General features: G+C 39.9%; 1 protein-coding gene across 1 annotated transcript; it reads right to left on the minus strand.

Annotated features, from left to right (window-relative positions):
• Nucleotides 1–699: 699 nt before the first annotated feature.
• On the minus strand, nucleotides 700–26,532 carry CYP19A1 (cytochrome P450 family 19 subfamily A member 1). The gene is made up of 10 exons (XM_072148227.1): nucleotides 26,439–26,532; nucleotides 21,732–21,904; nucleotides 19,983–20,133; nucleotides 13,946–14,100; nucleotides 9,010–9,186; nucleotides 6,685–6,799; nucleotides 6,457–6,571; nucleotides 5,994–6,156; nucleotides 3,528–3,769; nucleotides 700–1,151 (listed from the first exon to the last, which is right to left on the minus strand). Exons 2-10 carry the CDS (start codon nucleotides 21,874–21,876, stop codon nucleotides 906–908), a joined length of 1,509 nt encoding a protein of 502 aa, XP_072004328.1. The 5' UTR covers nucleotides 21,877–21,904; nucleotides 26,439–26,532; the 3' UTR covers nucleotides 700–905.

The raw sequence follows: 26,532 nt of genomic DNA on the forward strand, positions 1-26,532 counted from the left end.
CCTCAGTCATACATACTTACTTGTGGCCAACCAGCCTTAGAGAGATGGCACCTAAAGATATTTTTATTTTTTAATATTACATATTAAAACATATGGAAAACAAAACATGCTTTTTTCAACTATTCTGTATGATCATTATGTGATGGATGAATAGGTAAATTCAGCAGCAAACCAGCATAAAGAAACTCAAAATATTATTATAACACATCCCATGAATGGATCATAACTAGGGTTGAGCGGACCCAAACCACAAAGTTTGGGTTCATACCAAACTTTGCAGGTTCAGGTACTCCCAGACCCGACTTTAAACTTCATTAGAAGTTTGGGTCCGGGTCTGGGTTTGGCCCAACCCCCAGCCAGTGGCATTTAATTAGCTAAACACACCAGTGTTAACAGAGCTTTATACAACTTATAACATTGAAAAAAAAATCATAAAACACCAGATTTTATTTATATGTAACAAACAGATAGTCTAGAATTTAAAGGGGTATATCATGATATATACATCATGGCATAGGCTATACAATAAATGAGCAACAAGTTCAGCTTTGTCCATTGGCAACTGCACAGGGTCATGTGTCCATATGTCGCTCATTTGTTGCTTCATACAGATAGCCCTTTCCATACACTGTAAAGGAGAAGTGGCTACACTTACCAACCCCCCTCCCCCATCACTGTTAAATAAATGTTTCTCATGTGTGAAAATAAACAGGATACTTTATTCACAATAATACTATTGTTAAATATACATAAAATAGATCACTCTGTAGACTGGAATCCTACCACTGACAATTACAGATGTCATACAATGGCAAGAGTAGGCTCAAGATATAACACAGACCAACACAGTGACTAGATGAATCACATATCAGAGTTCAGACTTGGTATAATGAGTATGTTGTGTGCTAGTTTGTCTGCTGATCGGTGTGTCGTGGAACGAAGATCATCTCTAATGAGGACTGGGATTCATCAGGATGCATGGACAGATTGTTATTGTTGTGGATGCTCTCTAGTGACCGTCCTCGCAGGTTCTGCACCTTGTATCTCTTCAGCAGAGTCACCAGAATCACTTTCATCATCACCATAGCTATGTATTTGCCTGCGCATGCCCGCGGTCCAAAACCAAAGGGCTGAAAGTAGCGATGTGGTACCTGCAGAGAAGGGAATTACATGAGACTATTTGCACTGACTGTAAATACAAATGTAACTTATCCTCTATGTTCCAGTAATTGAGAGAAAGAAGGACAGAAGGTCACCCTGTGCTGCACATACATGACCATCACTTCATCGACTGCTATAGTGGATACATTGATGGCATGATGTGATTAGATAAAAGGAAATCTAAAATTCAAGGGAAATGAACAAAATCCAGCACTCCAAAAGATTCTTAAGTTTTTTTCTTAAAAATTCATAACATTTATTTCATTCCATATTAAAAATATAAACCATGACCATGACTAAGAACTATATGCAATAGTTTGAAACGTGTAGATCTTTATGGGTTATTGGACTGTATATCTATATTTTTAATATGGAATGAAATGAATGTTATGAATTTTTAAGAAAAAAACTTAAAAAGATTTTGGAGTGCTGGATTTTGTTCCTTTCTCTTGAATTTCTGATTGTTGCAGCTGGTTTTCCTTCCGTGCACCCATTCACCACAGGGGTGATTCTACACGCCAGCAATAACGTGAGTGAGCAATTTTTTTCTTTTTGTGTTGTAAAAGGAAATCTACTTGATATACAGCAGGTTTTATTCACATTCTATCCAACCCCAAGGGCAGGAGTCGCACATCTTCTTTGATTTAATTTCATATCCACTCCTGTGTATGTGTTAAAACCTGTATTAAAACAATACCAGATACTGAATGTGCGATGTGGTACGTCTTGCCATACCAAGGCACTCCATACTTCTCTATGGAGATCCATCTAGTGCATTGAGGTGGCTTGTTTATGTTTTTAGGATATCCATCATGAAGGCTAGTAAGACTTTTCAACATGATATATAATTATAAGATGGGGATACCCTTTCATCCATTTGATTTACTAAATAACCAATGACTCAGTTTTCATTCGGTTAGAAAAATGTGGATATGTGTCTAGGTATAAACCATCTTTTTTCATACTATAAGATGCTCTATTTACTATAAGACACAGACTAGATTTAGTCATCAAAAAAAAGGAAAAATATATTTGACACACTACAACCATTCACTCCCACTCAGGCCTGCTACATGAACATGAACACACTCACCATGGGAGAGGAGGAGGGGGTGAGCACTGCTCATCCCCGCCTCTCTCCATAGAGATACATGATGCACTGGGCGTTGATACGGAGAAATATAGGACACACCCTATCTTTTCCTGGTTACAGAACGGTATGGTGCCGCACGTGTACTGCACCATACCACTCCGTGGTATGTATGGCGGCCGTATATATGTCCCCCAACAGTCGTGTGAATGTAGCCTTATTGATAGTAACATGACAATCTAGTACTAAGATAACTTTAGAATTTTTATCTAATGTGATGCAGACTTAATTATAACGGGAGATTTTCTATAAGATACGAAAATGTCTTACTATTGACACACAGAGAATATGTTTTTAACAGGACTCAACTATTTTTCTCTGCATTATCATATTGATGTGCCCACGTTCTGTATTACTCACCAAACCTAACAACAACATGCAATTATCACTGTGAGTGGATGAGATGTTGTAATGCACCATTATATGTGTACCCCTAATGACTATTTCCATCTCAGAAGGACACTTTCATGATACAGATCCACAGATGTCTGTTTCAAAAACAAAACTCATTTACTGCAGCTTTTGGGTACAGTAACATAAATGACCTTGCCTGACATCTACATCCATGGCCTTCTTTGACAGCTCCTGTTATTCTACAACATGTTATTGGCGCTTCTCACCATTGCAGGCAGTTAGTGACTTGAGTGGTGACTTTACCATTCCCGGTACAGCATAGATACAAGAGGTAAGTAATTGGAGGTAATGGTGACTTACCCCAATTGACATATCATATATATCAAAGTAACTTTGTGCTTGAACCGGGAAACCTTTATCAATGGAATTTTGCAGCAGAATTTGAGAACTTTAAGTTGTACCACTTTTTTGTCCAGTCACTTTGTTTTTTCAATAACTCACAACCTTTTGCCAATCAAGTCAAAAGAAGGTTTAGACTAAACACTAAAGGCAAATTGCAACATAATGGGCACATTATAATTAGTAAGTCTTCACCACTGGGAACTGGGGCAAATGCATTAATATTGTGAATTTAGACAAAGTAAACATAGATAAATTTTATAAAAATGCACTAGGTTTCTCACTGTGGCTGAAGGCAAAACATGTCTAAAATATATTAACAACATGTTGAATTGTTGAGCATTTAGCTTTGTAGATATTTCCCAATCTGTTGAGCCATGATGGCCACCATTAACTGCATTTCCTTATGTAAGAACGCAATTTCTTTGTGTAGTTACAATAGATAACAATTACGTGTACATACTGTCTTCTCGAAATTGTCCAGGCTAAATTCATTTGGCTTTGGAAAAAACTCTACTTTATGCATTCGTCCTAGGTTCAGGATGATGTTGGTTCCTTTCTTAACATAATAGCCATCTATGATATCATCCTCCAGAGCTTTGCGCATAACCAGGTCCACGACAGGCTGGTACCTCATACTCTCACAGATAAAATTCTCAAGCACCTTAAGGTTTGGTAAGTCACTACTTTGTACTTCACGATCACCTAAAAGTATAAAGAAGATTTAGAAATAGTAAGTATAGTAAGTTTTAATTATTTTTTTTTTTTGTAAATAGTTTACTTTACAGTTGCTCAAGGACATAAGTGAATCCTTTGTAATCACTTGGGTTCCTGCATTGATATTCTATATGTAAGAACTCTAAAAGGATACTGTGAAATATACAAATATATTTTCCAGGGTGGGGTAAGGAAAACATTGCCTCTTAGCTATCTTGTAAGGGGCTATCCTACAAGGTAGCTAAGAGGCAATGTTTTCCTTATCCCATCCTGTAAAACATATTTGCATATTTTCCCAGAATCCCCACCGGAGCGTCAATGGTTATAAGGCGGCCTTAATTAGCAAAATTTCAGCTCTTACTTTCCAACTCTTGTCAAAAGCCTCTAACTTAGCTGAACTAGTTCCCCAATTGACAAGATGCAAACACATTGAAACAGTGCTGTCTACAGTTGAAAATCTGTACATTCTGGAAAAAATATACTGGTTTGGCTTTTATCCTGCATCATGTCATTAGGCTTCCTGAAAGTCATATTTGGTGTTAAAGGGGCTGCCTTACAAGGTAGCAACAATAGGCAATGTTTAACTTATCCCAACCTGAAAAACATATTTTCACATTTCATTTCCCAGAATCGCACACTGGGGCATTAATGGCTGTAAGTCTCCACATGCCTGCAAGGGGGGCTTAATTGGAATTCACCATAAGGCGACCTCTTTAAAAGGATCGGCAAACATCTGAACTAGTAAGAAATACACACTTGTCAGGGGTGTATCGACAGGGTGTATACAAGTTTATAAATGTGTATACATGAGTTTATAGATGTGTGTTATTGTATAGTCATGTATATGTTCAAAAATGTTTATATATTGCATTAGGAAGGGGGGGGGGGGGTCATGCAGAGGTTTACTCTGGGTTTACTCTAGGTTCCATCTTCTAGTCGTAATGTCCATGTCTTGTGTTCTACACATTGTGTAACCAGCACAGTGGGAATGAAGAAAGTGAAGCTCTATATTTATAATATCTCTGAGGGTAATTGTCAAAAGGTGTAAAGGAAATTTAATTGGAATGTGTGTTTTCCAGGTGCTTTGACCATCTCATAGAGACATATGAAACATGGTTACAGACAAGAAAGTGGTACATGTGAACCATGCCTTGATGCAAACAACTTAGTTATAGAAACATGCAATAAAGCTGGACAAGGCTACAATCGTGACAAGTACAAATCCTGGTAATTCCAGTTATTACAGTAAATAAACATACTCCTTCATAGCCTTCAAAGCCAACCGTTTAAAGGCTGTAAAGTTCTATTTGTTATGGTGACAACAAAATCTCAAAATATATGATAACCAGGGGTGTAACTTCAGATCTCGTAAAGGGTGCTAGCAACCTTAGGGGCCTATAAAGATAACTCCCCCATACAAAGAAAACAGTACTATAAACAATACATTATATTTTGAGGGGCCTGGTACATAATTTGCATTGTACCCAAACATCTTCAAGTAATATCTCTGATTATAACTACTCTTTTATTGTACTCATACTGTATAACATTAGAGCTTTGCAATGTCATTTAAATTGCCTTCATATTATAAAATAATAATTTATGTAACCCATTGCCACAAGCGCTGCACACCAAGAATCAGGGCGGCTTTCTGACATAGGATATCTTTGGTGCTAAAATCATCCACTGTCTACTGTATAAACATTAGATAGATGGATGTAATGTGACATACTGACAATCTTTAGGCAATTTATAGTTAACATGCAGAACAGTCACAGACTGTGTGTGTGTATATATGTGTGTATATATATATATATATATATATTTGTATATGTGCTTTATGTGGTATGAAAGGTGTGTGGTATCAAACAACGTTACGTTGTGTAAAATGAGACATATGCTAGATATGCCACTGTTATCCATTACATAAGTGTTTCCATACTTTTTCCTGTGGCAATTCCTAAAAAGTTTTCTGCAGACACTTTGCCCCTTTTAGTCAGTGGCCCCCCATAAGGACACCAATAGGATACAAAGTTGGTACCAAAATAAGCATTCTGACTCTTACAACATACTACAGTAGCAATATGTTGCCAATGTATGTACTGAGACAACCCTTCATAACCATTTATCATAGCACAGAAGTGAAGGGTGACATGTCTTTGTTCTCACTGCTTAGAGGACCCTGAAATGTTCCTCCCCATGTGATATTTACCAACCACGGTGTTGATCTCATTCATTATCATCTCTTCAGTTTTTGGATGCTGGGCGATCAGGATCAGCATGAAGTACAGGGAGACCGACATGGTGTCAGGGGCGGCTATCAGCATCTCCAATATACTCTGGTTCACATTTTCAGCAGTAAGGTCTCCATGGTTCTTGAAATAGAAAAAAATATTTAATTATATTTTTGGACTATAGCAGCATACTTTAAATTATGTAAATTACGTACATTTTTTATTGCCCTATCAATCTTCACATCATTGTTTGTGACTGTGCTTGCAGAATTGTGAACATTGTTAGAACCTTTTATATCGTGAACACATGTATTACATGGATACTGGTTTTTCTTGTAAATCCATTTTTGGATCCATTTTTAGGTTTGTAAGCGAGGTCCCGGCTGCTATTCTCCACACTACTTATGCATGTATTTATTTAAGCTGCTTCTTATTAAGCACCTGTGCAAAAATAAGCTCCGTTGCAAAATCTATATTCTCTTCCAGCTTGTCTGAAGTGGAGAGCTCCTGTCGCTTTTGCTGAATGAGAATTTCAACAGCCTCTTTCAAATCATTGCTGCGGTACACAAAGAGAGGATGGTTACTTTTGGAATCAGCAAAATCAGTTTTGGATTGATTCACAATTACATTCACAGTGGGGAGAGCGTTGTTTAGACAGAAGGAACTCACGCTGATTTCTCATACTTCTTGTACAGCCAAGAAATCTTAAAGAATATGTCTGGTTTCAGCAGAAGCGCCTGCCACGCATCAAAGTACTTCTGAATCTTTACAACTATGTCATTCTCTGGAAGCAAAATGAGAAAAAAAAGCATTGCTTTAAACTCAAACCTTAATAAAACAATCCTAATACTCTACAGCATATTCATGTTTCCATGAGCTGAATAAAACTGAGAAGAAAACAGATGGAGATGTTATGATAATGATTTTATTTCAAATTCTATCCCTTGCCCACTCCTTTTACAGGACAGGATAAAGCAGCTTCCTATCAGTACTCAGTCATGTGACCTGGCAATATCTGGTGATCGGTGAACGGAGAATGTAATTGGTCAAAGGCCTCTTTTCATGTCCCGCCCTATAGACTTTTTGACCTATTTCAACTCTTTGGGCCAGACTTATCAGGACTTGTACATCTGAAATCTGTAGTACAGTCAGCGTATAATGTGCCTCTTTCAGCCTATTTAAGAATCCTAACAGGACTTTAAAAATGACCAACCTTGATGTGCCTTATTTGTAGTACAACTTGTCTCTCTGTGACCCCTTTAATGAAGTTGATTGTTGATTGAAAAAATAAAACACTGTAATGGTGACATGTACTTTTGGGCGTGTTATAGTTGTAAACATCAGCATCTATCACCTATAGATAAGAGTCCATCACCAGTATCTTCTGTTCATAATGATTGGATTTCAAGGTCCCTCTATTATTGCATTGTGTAAGCCTAACTATACATTACATTACTGCTTTCTGTACCTATCACTGTTTTCTTTCCTCACAGTTATTCCTACATCTAGTCAGAAGACTGTAGGAATATCAGATGTACATCAAACCAAACTAGTTACATATACAATCCTAATACAAGGTTACATGCCAGGATTTTGGAAAGATCCACCTTACAATGTAACAATGGTTCGGCATGATTCTACAAATCTTGTTCACATGCTGCATTCATTCTATAGGGAAGACATTCGTTCTTTATGTCACTTACAGAAGGTCAACCATTTGTTTGATGACAAAGTACAGGTCTCTGAAGACGCAATTATTTAGCCTGTCAGATTAATGTATTAAAATGGCAGCAATTTTCATCAATGGATACAATTAATACGGGTCATTTGCATACAGTACATCATTTATTTACTGACATAGCCAGAATGAACTGGATTGTATTATATTACAGAGTAATATAGTGTAGATCCAAGCTATGTTTCCAATCTAACGATTTGTCAAAGAATGTGTAAATGCCATTACCTAGGGACAGACACAGTTCTCACATAATCCCCTCCAGAGTCCTCTATAGGGTCACTGTGCAATAGGGTCACTCTACTTTATTCCCATTTGCTGACAGATACAATAAGTAATTGATCCCCAGGAAGCTTTAGGAAGCCTCAATCATAGGACATGTTTGGATAACTTTTTTCTACCTATTCTCTTGTGTTTCCATTACATTTTAGACCTTCACATGATTTCTGGTTCAAGTGATGTACATAATCATAATAAGTCAGAAGGGAAATGTATAAAATACTTATATAAATGACTTGATCAGAAGTCATGTGATTTCAAGAAGTTATTTAAAGAACAAGTGATATCAACCATCAACCTAATGCTTTTTCCCATGGGGCTCAAGAAGATCAGAGCTGTGAAAGTGGTTGAATGTCTGTCTAAAATTGGCTTTTAAGCAATGTTATATACCATTGCAGAATGTCACGTCTCTTTGTGTCTAAGCCAAGTCCCCTGTCAAGGTAGTCTGGAAATTAGCTTCAAAATTGAATTGTCATTTTGACTAAAAAATGTGACAAATTTTGGTACACTTTGTACCACATTCTAAACAGAAATTTGGTTTATTGATATTTTCTATTTAGAGTATATAAGTATATATAAGGATATAAGGGTATAAGATCAGATCACACAGTGTACACCCAAGATCACCATCCAGCAGCTGAATTGGCTGGAAGCGCCAATGGGGTTTTAAGGGGTTGGATCCTCAGTGTCCTATGAATAAGTTATAAGGTACTTTCATGGGACATATCCTTTAAATGAGATAAAATGCACAAAATGTTGCCAAAATTTAGCATATTATTTATTTCTCTCTCACAGTAAGAAAACTAATAAATATACAGTTACCCAGCATCTGTGAGATGTTATTTTACTGTAGTATAAACTGACATTCAAAAAGGGAGTGTGACATAAATGGTTAACCTTGTAAAGATATTTTCATTATCCATCAGTTCCCATAAAGAACCCTATTGACGTATAATGTACAGGTTTGCTGATTTACTTACCGTCTAATGGAATTCTGAGGAAGAGGTTGTTGGAGGTGTCTAACATAATCAGTCTCATTAACTTGAGAACATTCACTTTGCCAAGATCATCAGTGACATCACTCAGTTTTCCAAGGAAATGTTTGGTTGACATAACGCAGTGCTCCGTGGTCTGCAGTAGTCCAGGTCCAGACAAAGCTGAAAGGTCAGGTATGAATTCTGTTATCCTTCTCCTGATCTACAACATTGCCATGTGCAAGCTCATTACTGCTCCTGCTCTATAACATGCTACCTGCATATAGGAGACTATGTATAATCTGATAAGCTTCTAATGCTCTATAACATGCCACCTGTAGGTAGGACACTATGGGGCACATTTACTTACCCGGTCCTATCACGATCCAGCGGTGCGTTCTCCGTCGAGGATTCGGGTCTTCCGGCGATTCACTAAGGTAGTGCGCCCGATGTCCACCAGGTGTTGCTGCTGCGCTGAAGTCCGCCGGAGTTTGCTGGAGTTCACCAACCTATCCTGGGTGCAGGTAAGCACGTGTCAAGCGACACATTTTTATAAAAAAATACCGCTTTTTTCTGACGCCCACGCCCACTGATTTCCGTCGCATGCATGCCGGTGCCGATGCGCCACAATCCGATCGCGTGTGCAAAAAACCCGGGGCAATTCGGCGCAAACCAGTAATTTTCGGGAAACCCGACGAAAAAGAGCGATTCGGGCCCTTAGTAAATGACCCCCTATGTCTGCAGAGTTCCTCCTATTCTACAACATGATATGTGCAGGCCAATCTATGCAGATCTCTCTTGCCTGCTATATAACATTATGTCAGTAGAAAGTGTGACTAGCATACAGTAGATTAAGGGTTTCTGTACCCAATACGCTTACTAAGCACTCCACTATCTTCTGCTCTTTTGACAGAAGAGATCTAAAATCATGACATTGAGTAGTTAGGAACATTTGGGGCTATAAGATAACTCGGAATGGGGGTGTGCTAAAGTTATTCAGTAACTGTCTGTCTGCACCTTATGTCATCTCAATAACTTTATGTGTGTATTTTGTTATTCCTTCCAGTTTATTATATGGATGAATAAGCGGACTAGACGCAGGCAGCATTGTTTCCGCTGCCTGCGCCCTCTGTGTGACCCAGGTGGCGCCAACATTATTGCTAGGGTGAGATCGCGACTGGGTTATAGAGAGGACGCTGGTATCTGCTGGCAGGGTGACAGGAACGGGGGACGATAAGTAAGAGGTGGCTGCAGGAAGCACAGATAGGTGAGTATTACATTTTTTTGCTGTACTGCATTTCTAATGAGGGCATAGGTTGGCTATATACTGGGGGCAGGGGCTGGCATTAGTTGGCTATATACTGCTGGCATGGGCTGGCTATATACTGGGGGAATGGGCTGACTATATACTGGGGACATGATCTTGCATTTGCTGGCTATATATTGGGGCAGGGGCTGACATCGGCTACTTATACACTGGGGCATAGGCTACCTATATACTGGGGAAATGTGCTGACATGGGCTATTTATATACTGGGGGAAAAGTGCTGACATGGGCTACTTATATACTGGGGGCATGTGCTGGGCTACTTACATACTGGGGGCATGTGCTGGTATGGGCTACCTGTATACGGATGGCATATGCTGGTATACTCTACCTGTATATATTGGGGGCATGGACTGGCTATCTTGGGAGCATTGTCTAACATTGGCTACTTATATACTGGGGTCATGGGCTACCTTTATACTGGGGGAAAGGTGCTGACATGGTCTACCTATATAGTGGGGGAATGTGCTGGCCTGGACTACCTATACACTGGAAGCATGTGCTGGGCTTCATATATACTGTGCTGTGCTATCTAAATTAATGAGGAGGTGCCGGTGTTAAATGAGAATTAATGAAGGGGAAACGAAAGGGTAGCATATTTTAGAGTATATTGATGGGTCACAGTCAATTATGTGTGAATTATATACAGGGGGCACATTGTGGTAATTTTTAGGAGCTTGCAGCTGTTATCTAGGGGACATTGTATTGACTGTGAATTTTTTAGGGATTAAGTGTGGAAATGTTATCCACTGGCCAAAGTCATCAGGGTGGCAAATTATGCGGTGATAAATCACAGCCACCAGAAGCTGCCTTTACATTCTCTGATGGAGAAGGATTGCTAACAATAAGGAGACTACAGAAAGAAGAGGATAGAAGGAAACAGATGCCGGCTAATTTGAAGAGTAGGTGATGTCTGTACCTGCCTGAGCGCAGCCCAGATGTGCAGTATACTGAATGCTGGTCTCCCCTGACCACTCACAGACATGTCTACTAGGTAAGGGTGTCAATTTGCCAGATTAGAATCATGGCCGTCAATCCAGCAATACATCTGTGTCGCGCGGGATGAAACACGGATGGTAGATTTCCTTTACTACGGATAAATACAACTGCCACATTGTCCAGTACATTTATTACACTTTCCACATAATAAAGCAATCAGCGTGTGCCGGCCATCACTGAATGTTCTATAAAGACTTTTTATTAATGCAAATAAGCAGCCAGTACAGCACAGCTTGTGCGGGTCCGAGGCTCCATACAACAACTGCTACACTGATTGCATTATGCCTCTTTTCTCTCTGGTGATTTGTGCTGAGTCCTTCACAGACAATGGGGTAGTCTAGAGGAGTGAGGAGTCCACAGAATGTCTCAGTGAGATCTTAAACGTATTTATGTGGCCTTTATGAACACACATTTTCACTGTGATGTAAAATTGATAATAAAAGCTTTGTATCTGTGCCACGCTTTCTTCTTTGTTACGTAGTGCAGACCCTTTCTGTGTGTGTTACCTTTATATTTTCCCTTGATTTTCCCCTATTACACTTTGTTCTATTATCTGAAGTCCAAACATTCCAATCCGCTGAATAAAGGGGCAATGCTCTCTTAAAGGGAACCTGTCACCACATTTACACATATGCAGCCAGTGACAGGTTTCTATAGAGCTCTATTAACTAACTGACACCCTTCATTTAGCTAAAAATTATTTCACTTATATCCACATAAATCACCACATAAAGCATCGGCTGGCCCCTCCCATCTAATAATATAATGCTCCCCATGCCTCCCATTTGTCTCCTTACTGGTCACAGTTCATATCATGTGACCAGGGTGACATCATCTCAGGTATTATGGTCTTGTGGTCTTCTACTCCTCCTCATTTAATGTCATTACATATATGGTGTACAGTTTTCTATTATTAGAAGGGTAAAAGACCTGCTATGATGTCACTGGTCACATGTCATGAATGCAACATAAGGTACCATGTAAAAAAATTGACACAATGGGGTCCGCGAACCGCAAAAACATCGGATATTACAAAGATTTCGTATTGGCGCTGCATCTAAAACGGTATTGTGTCGCACGTGAACAGATTTTGCCGCAATCACCGGCTTTCATGTGACACAAATCTTGGGGCAGCCCGTCGGAAAATCCGACAGATTCAGACAAACCGCGGGATTTAACTTAAAAACTGTGTTGCAAGCCCAACCACTTACATGCTATGGGAGGAAGATGGTGAACTCCGGCATACCTGATCGGGGAAGCGACACATTCAAGTCGTGCGCACAATGTAAGTGAATCGTCGGACAGTGCACTTTTGGGATCTCCTCCAGACTGGGTAAGTTATTTGTGCCCCAATATTTCCCATCTGTACATAGAGCTTTATATATGTCTGTAGTTGAATATTAGCAGACTGTCCCTAAGTACAAGGAGGCAGAGCCGGAATTTCAAGAGACACAGAGCTGTCAATCACAATAATGGGGAGTGATTCACTGCCAGCCTGAGAGAGAGATAAGTCACAGATACCCGAGATGAGTCACAAAAGCTAATTTGCATATCTGAAAAATGTCTGTAATTAAGGTACAGTGCCCCACTGGCAGCTAATTTTAGGTGATATGGGGAGGACTTGTAACCCTTTATCAGCAGGCATTGCTACTCAGGGAGGATGGTCAAAATCTGATGACAGGTCCTCTTTAATTGTTTACTAGTAGAGCGCCAGTTGTGGCTTTGCCTGGTACTGCACCTCAGTCCCATATGCACAACTAAAATGTATGTCACTGAGCCTGGAGGACTTTAAGGGCAGTTTCAGATGACTTTGTCTGGTCTGTGAATCACGAACCACTCAGTCGCCGGATTTTACAGACTGACCTTAAAAAATCTTTGTCCATCATAGTGAAAAATGATGAACAGAGTCCCTTCTTTCCTGCAAAAAGCAGTGGCAAGCAGTAATCATGAATCATGGACCATCCATGGCCATCTGTAACTGCCTAAAAGAATAAACACTCCTAAAAATATCACCTTAACATGGATGTGTTATTACATAAAAAGTCCATGCAATGACAGGGTCAGTGTGTAAGGAGTAAGGGGTCGGTTAGTAAGGATGTGCTGGTAACTGGCTGATTGCCAGGGTTAATGCTGTCAGAATTCATCCACTTTATACCGCTATACGAGTGCACATGTCACCTTTCCCACAAATGAGTCCATAAATGCAAAACCCTCTGCAATCTACTTTTATCATTTTTCTTCTGCAGCAGAAATGTGCAGTAAATAGTCATAGTCTGCTGCAGAATTGCTGCCCTTCTATCAACCAGTTTGGTTTTTTCAAAGGGATATCTCTCTTTCTTTCCCCCTCTACACATCTATAGCTATTATGTGCTCATAATTACTAAAATAGCAATTAAATGTTGCGGCAGTGATGACCATTGCCAGCAGGTGGCACTGTAATACCCTCTTACTTCTTCACTACCAGGAAGGACATGGATTCATTATCCCAGCACAATATTCTATGCCACTAGAAAGGTTTCCGATTGTTATCAATTTAGTGCTGGACTTACACCCTCCAAAATAATAACAGTAATCATTATTATCACTAGTGTCATACAATTGCTTCAAAATAGTTACCTTTGTTAAAGAAAGGTCGTATAATTTTCCATAGAGTCGGGTTACTGTTGAAAATAATCCCATTTTCGTTCATGCCAATACACTGTAATCCCAATTTACTGCCAAACCTTGACACATAATGATTATGCTTCATCACATGGCACATTGCTGAAGATCTATTGGGAAAAATAGGCATTTTACACTGATTGGAATTGAACCTTGGAAATAGCATACCAAAATTGTCATTTTTCACTTTCACTTCTACTTTGGGGTTACAAAAATTCTGTTCATATGCAACTAATCCCAATCATAAGCAAGCAAAATTGAGGCTAAATTTGATGTGATCAAAAGAGACCATAGTCCATTTAAAATCCATTTAAATTCCTTAAAGGGGTATTCTCGTCTAGGCATTCACATCCAGATTCATTAATCTGCCATATATAAACATTTCTTCAATTAGATGTCATTAAACATTTTTTACCTGTGTGAAGACAATTTCTCATAAATGTAGTCATATGGTCCCTTAGAAACAAGACTGTGTCCTTGGATACGGCCACCTCTGCTGGAGCGATTGCCCAAACAAAAAGTTTTTGTATATGAAATGTCCGGGAGTTACTGCATGTCCCTCAGCCGTCCTGTGGTAATGATAGCTGAATCCATGTGGTCAGGCAGGACTCAATAGCGCATGTCTGGACACCGCTGCCAAAAAGTGAAGTGGTCGTATCCGAGGAAACCATTTTATTTCTAAAGTACAACATTACTACATTTATGAGGAATTATCTTCACATGGGAAAATTTTTTTAATAACATCCAATTGAAGAAATGTTTACATAGGGCAAATTAATTAAATTAAATTTAAATGCCCAGATGAGAAATCAGAGCAAATCCGTGCTGCAGATTCACAGGCTGTTATACTGTGCAGGATCACTTCCCCCTCCCACTGTTTACTGGAACCTCCTCTGCTGCAGTGAGATTACATCAGGCAGAGGGGGAAGTGCTTAGGGAACAGAGGGGGAGGGTGTGTCAGTCTAACAGTCTGTGAATTTGCAGCACACAGGGGCTCTGGGAACTTCCCCAGTAGCCTTTCAGACTCATTAACATAATTTTAAAAGTTGAATTCTAGAATTCTAGTTCTAAAATTTAAAACTTTAATATAAAAATTTAAAGGGCAATGTTCCATAAGTCTGTGGCATACAAGCATACAGTCTGTTTTAATGTAGCTTTATACAGAAGTCATCTTCCATTTTATAAAGGTACCGTATATACTCGTGTATAAGCCGAGTTTTTCAGCAAAAAAATGTGCTGAAAAACGTCCCCTCGGCTTATACACGAATCTATTACAAAACCCACAAAAAAAAAAAAATAACCCACTTAAAAAAAAATAAATGATATACTCACCCTCTGGCGGCCCGATGCTCAACGCGGCTCCCCGATGTCCCGATGTCAGCGCGTCCCGTCTTCTTTCTTCCCCACGGCTCTTCTTCTTTCTTCTCTTGTGGACGCCGCCATGTTTACTTCCTGGCCGGCGCATACTATGATGTCGGCAGCGGCCGCGTCATAGTATGCGCCTGCTGGAAGAAAACATGGCCGCATCCATGACAGAAGAAAGAAGAAGAGCCGTAGGGAAGAAAGAAGACTGGACGCGCTGACATCGGGACATCGGGGAGCCGCGTGGAGCATCGGGTGAGTATATCAGTTTATTTTTTTTTAAGTGCTGGGGGGGGGGTTGTATACTACTGAGGGCTGACAGGCTGTATACTGCAAGGGGCTGGCTGTATTCTACTGGGGGCTGCCTGGCTGTATACTGCAGGGGGTTGACAGGCTGTATACTACATGGGGGCTGGCAGGCTGTATACTACATGGGGCTGGCTGGCTGTATACTACTGGGGGCTGGCTGTATACTACATGGGGCTGTCTGTCTGTATACTACAAGGGCTGGCTGTATACTACATGGGGCAGGCTGGCTATATACTACTGGGAGCTGGCTAGCTATATTACTGGGGGTTGCTGGCTATATACTGGGGGGGGGGGGCTGTGATCAATGCATTTTCCACCCTCGGCTTATATTCGAGTCAATAGTTTTTCACAGTTTTTGGTGGTAAAATTAGGGGCCTCTGCCTTTACTTGGGTCGGCTTATACTCGAGTATATACGGTATTCCTTCTAGGGGAGAAGACACTGCCATATGGAGGTAGCCTTCAGCAACGCACAGTACATATAAAAATGTGTACCATGTACTACTTACTATTTTTACTCAACATGTGTTTATTGCATAAAATAGCACATCACTAACAATTGTTCTGCATATCATAAAATGAACCATAACATTAAACATTAAATTGAACATAAAATCATATTGTTATATACAGGCGATCCCCTACTTAAGGACACCCGACTTACAGACAACCCATAGTTACAGACAGACCCTTCTGGATGCTATGGATGCTTTACTATAGTCCCAGATTGCAATAATCAGCTGTAAGGTGTCTTTAATGAAGCTTTATTGATAACCATTGGTCCCATTACAGCAAAAAATTGTTTAAACTCCAATTGTCACTGGGCCCAAATTTTTTTTTGTCTGGATCTACAATTATAAAATATACAGTTTCGACTTACATACAAATTCAACTTAAGAACAAACCTCCAGACCCTATCTTGTATGTAACCCGGGGACTGCCTGTATAATATAATATCAGTGGGACATCACCATAGATATTATTGGGTAAGTAATATGAGATCTTGCTTTGTATTGTGATAATATTAGAGTCAATGTCACATTTGGCAGAGTGACTGGTTTTAACCTGCACCGCTACTAGTGCTATATATCACAGTGTGTGACTTTGGTCCAGTCACAATGTTAAAGGGGTTGGTCACCTATAGCAAACTTTTAACAGGGTATGTATAAGACCCTAATAGGGTCACCCATGTTATACTTAAAATGTAAATGTTGGCTATTTGCTGCAGGTCATGTGACCCCTGGGCTGCGTGACTTGGGACTTGCTATAAGTGGCCATCCCCTTTAAGCCAGGAGGCCTGAATGCTTGGACAAAGAATTTCATGAACAGATGAGGACATGTAGGAAATGCTTTTGAAAGCAGAACCCTCACTTCTATTGTTCCATATGGCGGTTTGTACTCTGCAATGTAATATTATATTTGCCCTCTATGATTTGTAAAGTGCTACAGAATATGCTGGCATTATATATATATATATATATATATATATATATATATATATATATATATATATATATATATATAATTGTCATTAAAATGTACAGATGATAGAAATGAATAGAAAGTTGATAGATTGACATGTAAGTAAACTGTTATCAGAAAAAAATATGATAAAGCCAATGTTTCCTTTTATAAGTTCTACATATTCCTTTATCATTGCGTGTTAAAATAAAGGACACCTTGGTATAATTTTCACTTCTCTTTTGTGTTCTTTTAGCTGTAATACACATAATTGGTGGCAGTCAATGCCAGGCATTAGGAGGATGTGATGATCCTCACTTTTGATTCTTTGCTTTTTTGTAATTCTTTCTGATCCATTCAAAGGGAATAAATTATCAGCTATTACATAAAGAAATATTACACCGAGGAGAAGATTATTCAGGAATATCTCAGTTTATCAGTGTATTCTTTTCAATATTACAATCATTTTTTGAGATTTCTTGCCACTATATTAATATGATAGTTGAATATGTTTTTATGTGGATGATTAAAGGATATCGAAAACCCATCATATTAAACCAGGGACAATGATTTTGGTCATCTTCTTATATTTATTATCCATGGCACTCCTTCCTTTTAAAATCAACTTTTAAAATTATACTAATAAACCAGAAGGGCTTTGGGGTGTGTTTCCAGAGCCCCTCTATGCTGCAGATTCACAGGCTGTTACACTTTGCAAGGAGCACTTCCTCCTCCCACTGTGTGCTAGAACTTCCTCTGCTGAAGTAAGGTTAAGGCTGAAGAGCTAAGAGAGGAGAGGGGAAGGTGGGACAGTGTAGCAGCTTTTGAAGCTGCAGCATTGAGCGGCTCTTGTAATGCCCCTTAGCTCCCGGCTGGCTCATTAGCATAATTCTTGATTTTAGAAGGAAGGAGGCCAAATAACAAACATTACCATGGTCACAGTGTCTGAATCTATGAGTAAGTTTTTCTAGTTTATTATGCTTGGTGGTAGATTCCCTTTGACCTATAAAAGTTAATTGTTTAATAGTGGTTCAGTAATTCAACACTTCTTGCTTAATACTTTCATATTTTATACATTAGTGGTACACCAAGGCTTTCTGTGGCATGACAGCCTTTATATTTGGGTATATTCACATGCCAGCATTTAACATGGGTTTGCATGTAAACATATGCAACATACACTGAAATCTCATTGTCTGGTTTTGCGATGCATAATGTTACTGGCATAACCTATCTATAGAGAAACATTGGCCTGGATTCCATTTGGACATAGGACATGTTGCGTTTTATCCCACAAGTCTCAGTGGCCTGCCATTGATTGCTCCTATTGTTCACACAACAGATTTTGGCAAAGAAAATTTGTTGGGAAAATCTCTGCCAAAATTTGTTGTGTATGTATACCTGTAAAGGAGGGTTTTCAGATTATTTATATCAATAGGATAAGTCATTGACAGCTCCTTTTTCTGTTCAATTTAGTTAAAGGGGTTGGCCACCATACCTCATGTTTTTTGTAATGTGTGTAAGGCCCCTTCCACACTAGCGTTGCATTTCACGTCAGGGTGCAATGCGTGAAAAACTGACGTTTTTGGCTGCGTTTTTGTTCCATTTTTCCTTGGAGTCATTAGCGTTTTTGCGTTTTTCACGCGTGTGTTGTTCTCATTTTTTTGCGTTTACGGTGCGTTTTTCACGCACGTTTTTTTAAGTCAATGGGACTTTTTCAAAGGGACCATGGTTCGGAAATAAAATGTTTTATTTAATTGAAAAAGAATGTCTTCTGATAAGTTAGCAGATGTATGCAAACATCTACAATTTATTCTTCACTGTTCCGCGCGTATATTATCTCCCGACAAGTTAGCAGATGTGAAGAACAGTGAAGAAGAGAATAAAAACAGTGAACACAGTGATCACAGGATCATTTAAGTGAAAAACACAGTAAAATGTGTTCTTTACTGTGTTTTTCACTTAAAGGAAACCTACCACTTAGTATGGCAGGGGTAAGCTGTAAGTACCGAGCACCAGCTCAGGGTGAGCTGGTGCCGGTACTTACTTTCGTTAGTGTTAAAACCGCGGTATCGCGGTTTTAACACTTTTTAAACTTTAGGGCAGAAGACACTTCGGCGCTGCGCAGCGCCGAATCCCCTTCTGCCCTAAAGTTTAAAAAGTGTTAAAACCGCGATACCGCGGTTTTAACACTAACGAAAGTAAGTACCGGCACCAGCTCACCCTGAGCTGGTGCTCGGTACTTACAGCTTACCCCTGCCATACTAAGTGGTAGGTTTCCTTTAAATGATCCTGTGTTCACTGTTTTTATTCTATTCTTCACTGTGTTCTTTACTGTGTTTTTCACTTAAATGATCCTGTGTTCACTGTTTTTATTCTATTCTTCACTGTGTTTTTTTAATTAAATGCTCGATCTCGAGCAGGGGAATTATTCATGCCACCTAGCAACCCATCCATTTAAAACGCATTGCACTCGCATTGCAATGCTTGCGAGTGCAATGCATTTTTAAATGCGTCTCCATAGACTTGAATAGGGCGTGAAACGCAAAAGTAGAGCATGCTGCGATTTTGACGTGCGTCAAATGAGGAAAGACCCATTGGAAACAATTGGACAGAGTGCAATGCAAGTTCTGCGCGTCAAAAACTCGCGCATGAAAAACGCTAGTGTGGAAGGGGCCTAAGTGTGTGCGGGGGGGGGGGGGGGGCAGTATATTAGGTAATTTACCAATATACATCTATTAAAAGTTCTCCACCATTTTCGTGATATGTTAATTAGTAGTAGAGTGTAGTAGTAGAGCCCCCAAATGATAGGTGTTTGATGCATCTAGCAATGGATACAACACTGTAATAAATGCCCCTTACCGGCTGATAATGAGTGTTTCTTCACCATTAATCCACACCCTTACAAATTCTCCGTACATGGTATTGTAGTAGTTTGATGCAGTCCCAATTCCTGTCAACAGAAATCTTCCATAGGAAATCAGTGGCCCAAGTCCAAGGTAATAGGAAGGACCTGAACAGGTGAAATAAAGTTATATTGGAAATTTGAATAGAGGGAGAACATTACAGAGACAATTGCACATATGACAGGTAGACATCTCCTAGTATCAGCTATTGCATTATAAATCATACTGCTGCTTATATAATACATGGATAGGCTGGATTTGAGAGCTGCAGCTCTTTTCCTTTATTGTATAGGGCACCCTCTACTCTAATGTTTCATATATAAAGTATTATGTTGTGCCAGCTACGCCTGTCAAAATTAGCACTGCTACCTTTCATCATGTTCAGACATGTTATCAGCAGTTATAGGCATCTGCAGCCTTGCACATACTAGACAGAGAAATCATATAGATAGATACTGTAGATACCTAGATCAATTTATATATACTGTACATAGATCGGTAGTTACTGTATATACTGGCGTATAAGACTACTTTTTAACCCCTTAAAATAATGGCTACAGTGGGGGGTCGTCTTATACGCCGGATATACGGGGGCCGCACTGTGTGAGGTGTTTTTTTTCCCCGTCAGCGCGCAGAGAGCCGCTTCCTGGGACCACCGCGCATGCGCGGCAGTCCGCCTCTCACAGTCATTAGAAGAGGCTTAGTACGTGCTGACGGGGCGGCGCGCTTTATGCTAATGCAGCCGCTCTGTCACAGCGGTCGGCGTCACAGAGCTGGGGGTCACAGGCGGCACTTACAGAAGCATGTCGGATCTTCATTAATATCGCAGCTTACAGTTATGATCACCAGGCACTTGCTCTCTTGTTTGTTTTGCAAAGTTTTAAGCAGACTTTTTTTCATTTGGGACAGGGGTAGTCTTATACAGTGAGTATATACCAAATTCTATATTTTTAGGGCAGAAGTTGGGGGTCGTCTTATACGCCCAGTCGTCTTATACGCCGGCATATACGGTAAATGAGGATCTGCATTTTTATTTTTAAATTCATTTTAAGTTTTCAACATTTCAATATATATCTTTTAACACACCAATGAACCATTCATAGATAAATGATTAAGGGGGAAATTTATCATTAGTCCTATGCCGCTTCTTGGGGTATAATTGTCGCAAATTTCCGCGCAAAAATGTTTTTGCAGGTTTTTTAGCGAGAAAAAGCTGCAACTCTAAAGTCACACAATGGCGGAAAAAATACACCACAGAGTGTGCAGCACCGTGCAACATCACATTTATCAACTGAGAATTTTAAAATTTAATCACAAAACTACACCACATAGGAGGGGGTGTATGTGGGTCCATTGCTACTACAGGGGGGAGATTTTGCTCAAACTGCACAAAGTTTTTGCTCAGTTTTATGTTTGAGGTATCTGAGAATTTCCTGTGCCAAAACATCGTAAAAAAGCAAAACTTGAGCAGATATTAAACATAGGTGCGACTGGTGCAGTCTGTTTGCATGGAGCACACAGAGCTGATACTCACATCAGACGGCATATAACACTCCACATACACCGGGCTATAAATCTGACTGTTGGAAACCTGCCAGTCTAACACATAGACAACTGCTCAAAATCCTGACTAATGATAAATCTCCCCCTAAGAGTTTATGAGGAAAGTTGGTAAAATAAAATAAAGTAAAATGTCTCCTCTTACCTGGTATTGATGACGTCTCCTCATAATTCCATATAAGTATAAGCAGAAATATGAAAACCACCACAGAAGCGGCTGTTGCTGGGGCCACGCTGGGCATAACTTCGGTGATGTTGTACTGCATCGGGTTTAGAACTTTTGGGATCATGGCTGCCCAGGGTCTTCTTCTCTTCTAACTATAGGAGTGGAGAGCATTAACTTCCAAGCACTTTGGACTCTTAAAAAGCCCATGTGACAACAGACTGCAGTGATGGCATCACATCAGAGGCCTGAAGTGTTGGCATTTACCCTTTTCATGTTTTGGGAAGCAGTTTGATAATAAGAAAGTTTAGTCAAAACAGAACGATAAAAGTTCTTCATCAACTTTGTTCTACACATTTCTCTTTGATTATACATGTGCCATCTGTGAAGGGGAGATGCCCTTGACAACTCTTATGCAGCGGTATTCGTAATTTTGCTCATGAGGTTTACAAGTTCACACCAATTTAGAGAAAATGACAATTCTACTTAGTAAATTGTAAACTATTATTTTAATTTAAAATCTGAGGGCCAAAATATTGACCTAAAATGGATCAAAAATATGTGATAGGAGTTTGGTACTATAGAGCAGCTGTGTCCATGGTATAGACCCGTAGAGTAAAGAATACAGGGAATGGCCAAGCCTGCAGAAACAACTGCAGCCATCATCTACAGGGCAGATCCAGGGCACAGGACCACTGTATCACCGGTGTCATACTAGATACAGTTTGTCATTAATATGTTCAGTTTAGAAAACTGACAACCCGACTGATTCAGACAAACCGCGGAATTTAAAAAGCAAATTGTGTCGCAAGATCAGCACTCAAATGCACCGGGAAGAAGGCTACATTCACACTGCCGTATGGGGGATGTATATACGGCCGATATACGTCCCCCATAGACGGCAATGGCCACACGGCGCCCAACGGGAGCGGTTCGGTGCCATACATGTGCGGCACCGTACCGCTCCATACCCCGGAAAAAAGATAGGACATGTCCTATCTTTCTTCGTAGTACGTCGCCGTGCGCCATATGTTCCTATGGAGAGGGGCGGGGTTGAGCTGCGTTCACCTCCTCCTCTTCTTCACGTGCGCCTACGGTACGGCGGGCAACGGCAGTGTGAACGTAGCCTCAATTGTATGAAAAATACAAAATAAAAGCAAATCACCATCCATCAGTTTTTTTTTTCACTTAAGACTCTAATACAAAGCATTTTCTACAATTTCGTTGTAAGGTGCAGATGGGAACAGACCCTCTCTCAAATACCTTAGATAGAAGCGTGATCATCAGAAATATAAAGAATTTAGCAACTTTATTGTTTGAAGTAGCCTCGGCACTTCAGCGCTGGTACTGCCAAGCTCTTCTTCTAAAGTGCTGCCATAAGTGTTTGAGAATAATGTTCATTTTGCATTTAAAATTTTAATACAACCTTCTCAAATGGGAACTTACTGCATACTGTCCTCTTATTGAATTTTTGTCAAAGGCTATGAAGAAGTTTGTGGGACTGAAGGAGTGTGCATCAGGTGACTTTATACCAACTTTTGTAATTTACAAGTTTGGTGTAGTGAACCGTGCCAAAACATGGCATTTTCCTGCCAAGCCTTGGCTGTCCCTGACAAAGCCACTTCTAGTTGCTCCGTGATTCAAATGTCTGCTGTATATTTGGTATTTTCCCAGTAAAGCCCTAACTGTCCCTGACAAAGTCACACCCAAAAATTCTGTTAGGGGAATTTATTAACACTGGTGTTCTAAATACCAGTCTTAAACCCTTTCCCTTCCCCTAGGTCGGAAATGTTTAAACCATGTTTGGCTGGACAGAGATTTTAGCTATAGTCTCCACCGATTTCCAGCAGTGACTATAGTAAAAGTGACAACCCTGCCTGCCCCATGCCACCGGAGAAGGCATAATAAATCTCCCTCTATGTATCCTGGAGACAGAATTCTGAATTGCCTGTTGTGTCCAAAGTTCTGAAAACAACTCCTTTAAGTACTTGTATAGAAATTCCATATAAGACTCAACACTCCTATATCATACTCCCTAGCATCAAGGAAACTGAGAGTAGTAGGTTGTAGGTCATTGTAGTAAAGGAGATACAAGGAGTTCTGCTTGTATGTAATTCATATACACAGTGCTGCTAACTACAGACCAGTCTCTAATCTTCTTTTCATCTCCAAACTCCTGGAACGCTTGGTCTATTCTCGACTTTCCCGTTTTCTCTCCGCTAAGTCGCTCCTTGACCCCCTGCAATATGGTTTCCGCTCTATGGATTCTACTGAAACTGCTCTTACCAAAGTCTCCAATGATCTCCTAACTTCTAAATCCAAAGGTGACTATTCTCTCCTCATTCTCCTGGATCTATCGGCAGCGTTCGATACTGCTGATGACACCCAGCTATATACCTCAGCACGTAATATCACCCCTGCCTTAATCCAGAACACTAGTGAATGTCTCTGCTGTCTCTAACATCATGTCTTCTCTCTTCCTGAAACTTAATCTTTCGAAGACTGAACTTCTTGTCTTTCCACCATCCACTAACAGAGCCTATCCCAACCTCTCCATATCAGTCTGTGGGGTCACCATAACCCCAAAGCAGCAGGCCCGCTGTCTTGGGGTTGTGCTGGACTCCGACCTCTCCTTTGAGCCACACATTCAATCTCTTGCTCACTCTTGCCGGATGCATCTCAGAAACATCTCCAGAGTCCGACCGTTTCTCACATTTGTAACCTGTAAAATGCTAACTGTTGCTCTGATTCACTCTCGTCTAGACTACTGTAACTCTCTACTAACCGGTACTCACCAAACTCTCTCCTCTCCAATCGATTCTTAATGCAGCAGCCAGGCTTGTCTTTCAGACTAAACGCTACACGGATGCCTCCAGTTCATGCCAGTCGCAGCACTGGCTGCCAGTCTCCTTTCGAATACAGTTTAAAATAATAACCCTCATCCACAAAGCTCTGTATAATGCTGCACCCCCTTACCTCTCCTCTCTTATCTCAGTCTATCGCCCAACTCGTGCTCTTAGATCCACCAGTGATCTTAGATTAACCTCTACCCTAGTGCGGACCTCCCACTCCAAGTCTCCAAGACTTCTCTAGAGCTGCACCCATTCTATGGAATGCTCTGCCCAGACTATCAGACTAATACCTAACCTCCAAAGTTTCAAATGTGCTCTTAAAACCCATTTCTTTATGCAAGCCTAGAACACTCATTAACTGCATGATGTTTTAACTCTTCTACTATCCCGTCCTGTGTCCTCCTCCCATCTGTTATCCAGCAACCAGCAGGCACCAGACTTCTCTGGAGTCCCATTCACCCTGGACCTTGTATATAAGATGACGGCTGATGATTGGTTCAAGCGACAGCAATCCCATTTATTATATTTTGTTCTATTCCCTTAAGAAGAATGGTGTGACCATTATATATTCTTTTACCTCTTGTGTCTCCCCACTCCTCCTCATAAACTGTAAGCTCTTGCGAGCAGGGACCTCACTCCTCTTGTTCCATATGAATGTTTGTGCTCTGTCATGTTTTATTATATTTGTATATGTCCCCTATGATTTGTAAAGCGCTACGGAATATGATGGCGCTATATAAACAAAGATTATTATTATTATTACTATTATAGGTATACCCAGTATATAAGGTCTGTAAGATGTGTGGCTTTTCCCTAAAATGAGCCCCCAAGCTGTGTAAATTTCCATCCCATCCTTTCCAAACAGAAATTGACAGTTATGTATGGTTATGTAAATACTAGAACAGTAAGAGTCAGACCCTGCAAAGAATCATAATAAAAGGATTATGGGAATATGTAAAAGATGACCAAGTTCCATTGAAAATAATGAACTGCATGAAGCCATTTCTGTAAACATCTATCATATTCATGAACTTTGCAAAACTGCCCTGATAGGACCAAGATGTTGCTGTAGAAATTTTCTGACCATAAGATGGAACCACATTGGTGAATTGGAACACTTTGTAGTAAATTTTATGTATATATGTTATATAAGAATCCGAATGGATGGATTTATGTTCTTGCATAATCTTGTTTGTGCAACTATAAGAAATTTAAAATTGGATCTATCCACTTTACAATAATATTGTGTATTCTGCAATAAAACGCATTCATCATTACAGTCTATGCCAGCAACAACCCACACATCGATAGCTGTACAATAATAAACAAGTGGCTCAGCTCGACTCTTGGGCATTGTACTGAATTTTGCATTGCAATTACCACACACGATTCCTATTATATGTTCTTTATCCTGGCACGAAGACAATGTACTCATCTATGCAATGCCTGTCTGTCATTACACCGCATAAATGTGCTCGTATCCCACCAAAACCATCCATCCCAGCTGCAAAATCTATATAATAAACTTGGGAATCCTAAGTATCTGGAAAAGAACCAGATCCATTAGCCCAGAAATTTCCTGCAGTGATAATTTTAGATAGGACATTATGAAAGCAAAATCTTAAAAAATTGCGACATAATTAATCATCATCTGAGTAACAAAATATCTATATCAGACCATAACATAATGTACCCTTAAATGGAAAATGTTATATTACAATTCCATACAGTCAGTATAAAATGGACTAAAAATAAAAAAAATATAAATATAATGCTTTCATTTCCATTTCCAATGGGAAGGAGTAGAATAGGCAGCTATACAGAGGTTGAACCCTACCTGTGTGTAGTGGGGATGTCTGGATTCTCTAAAGAGCCTCTGAAGTTCTACCTCTTTAATATACTGGCTGTGGAAAAAAATTATGACCAGCCCA

The sequence above is a fragment of the Engystomops pustulosus genome, chromosome 4, assembly GCF_040894005.1.
Source record: "Engystomops pustulosus chromosome 4, aEngPut4.maternal, whole genome shotgun sequence".
Classification (NCBI taxonomy): Eukaryota; Metazoa; Chordata; class Amphibia; order Anura; family Leptodactylidae; genus Engystomops; species Engystomops pustulosus.

Excerpts from the sequence above, each read along its gene's own strand:
- CYP19A1 (XM_072148227.1), bottom strand. The coding sequence starts at position 21,876 with ATGATCCCAAAAGTTCTAAACCCGATGCAGTACAACATCACCGAAGTT. Across the intron at positions 6,800-9,009 it reads CCTCAGAATTCCATTAGACG|AGAATGACATAGTTGTAAAG; the intron begins GTAAGTAAATCA and ends TTTTGCTTCCAG. Across the intron at positions 3,770-5,993 it reads TGAGATCAACACCGTGGTTG|GTGATCGTGAAGTACAAAGT; the intron begins GTAAATATCACA and ends TTATACTTTTAG.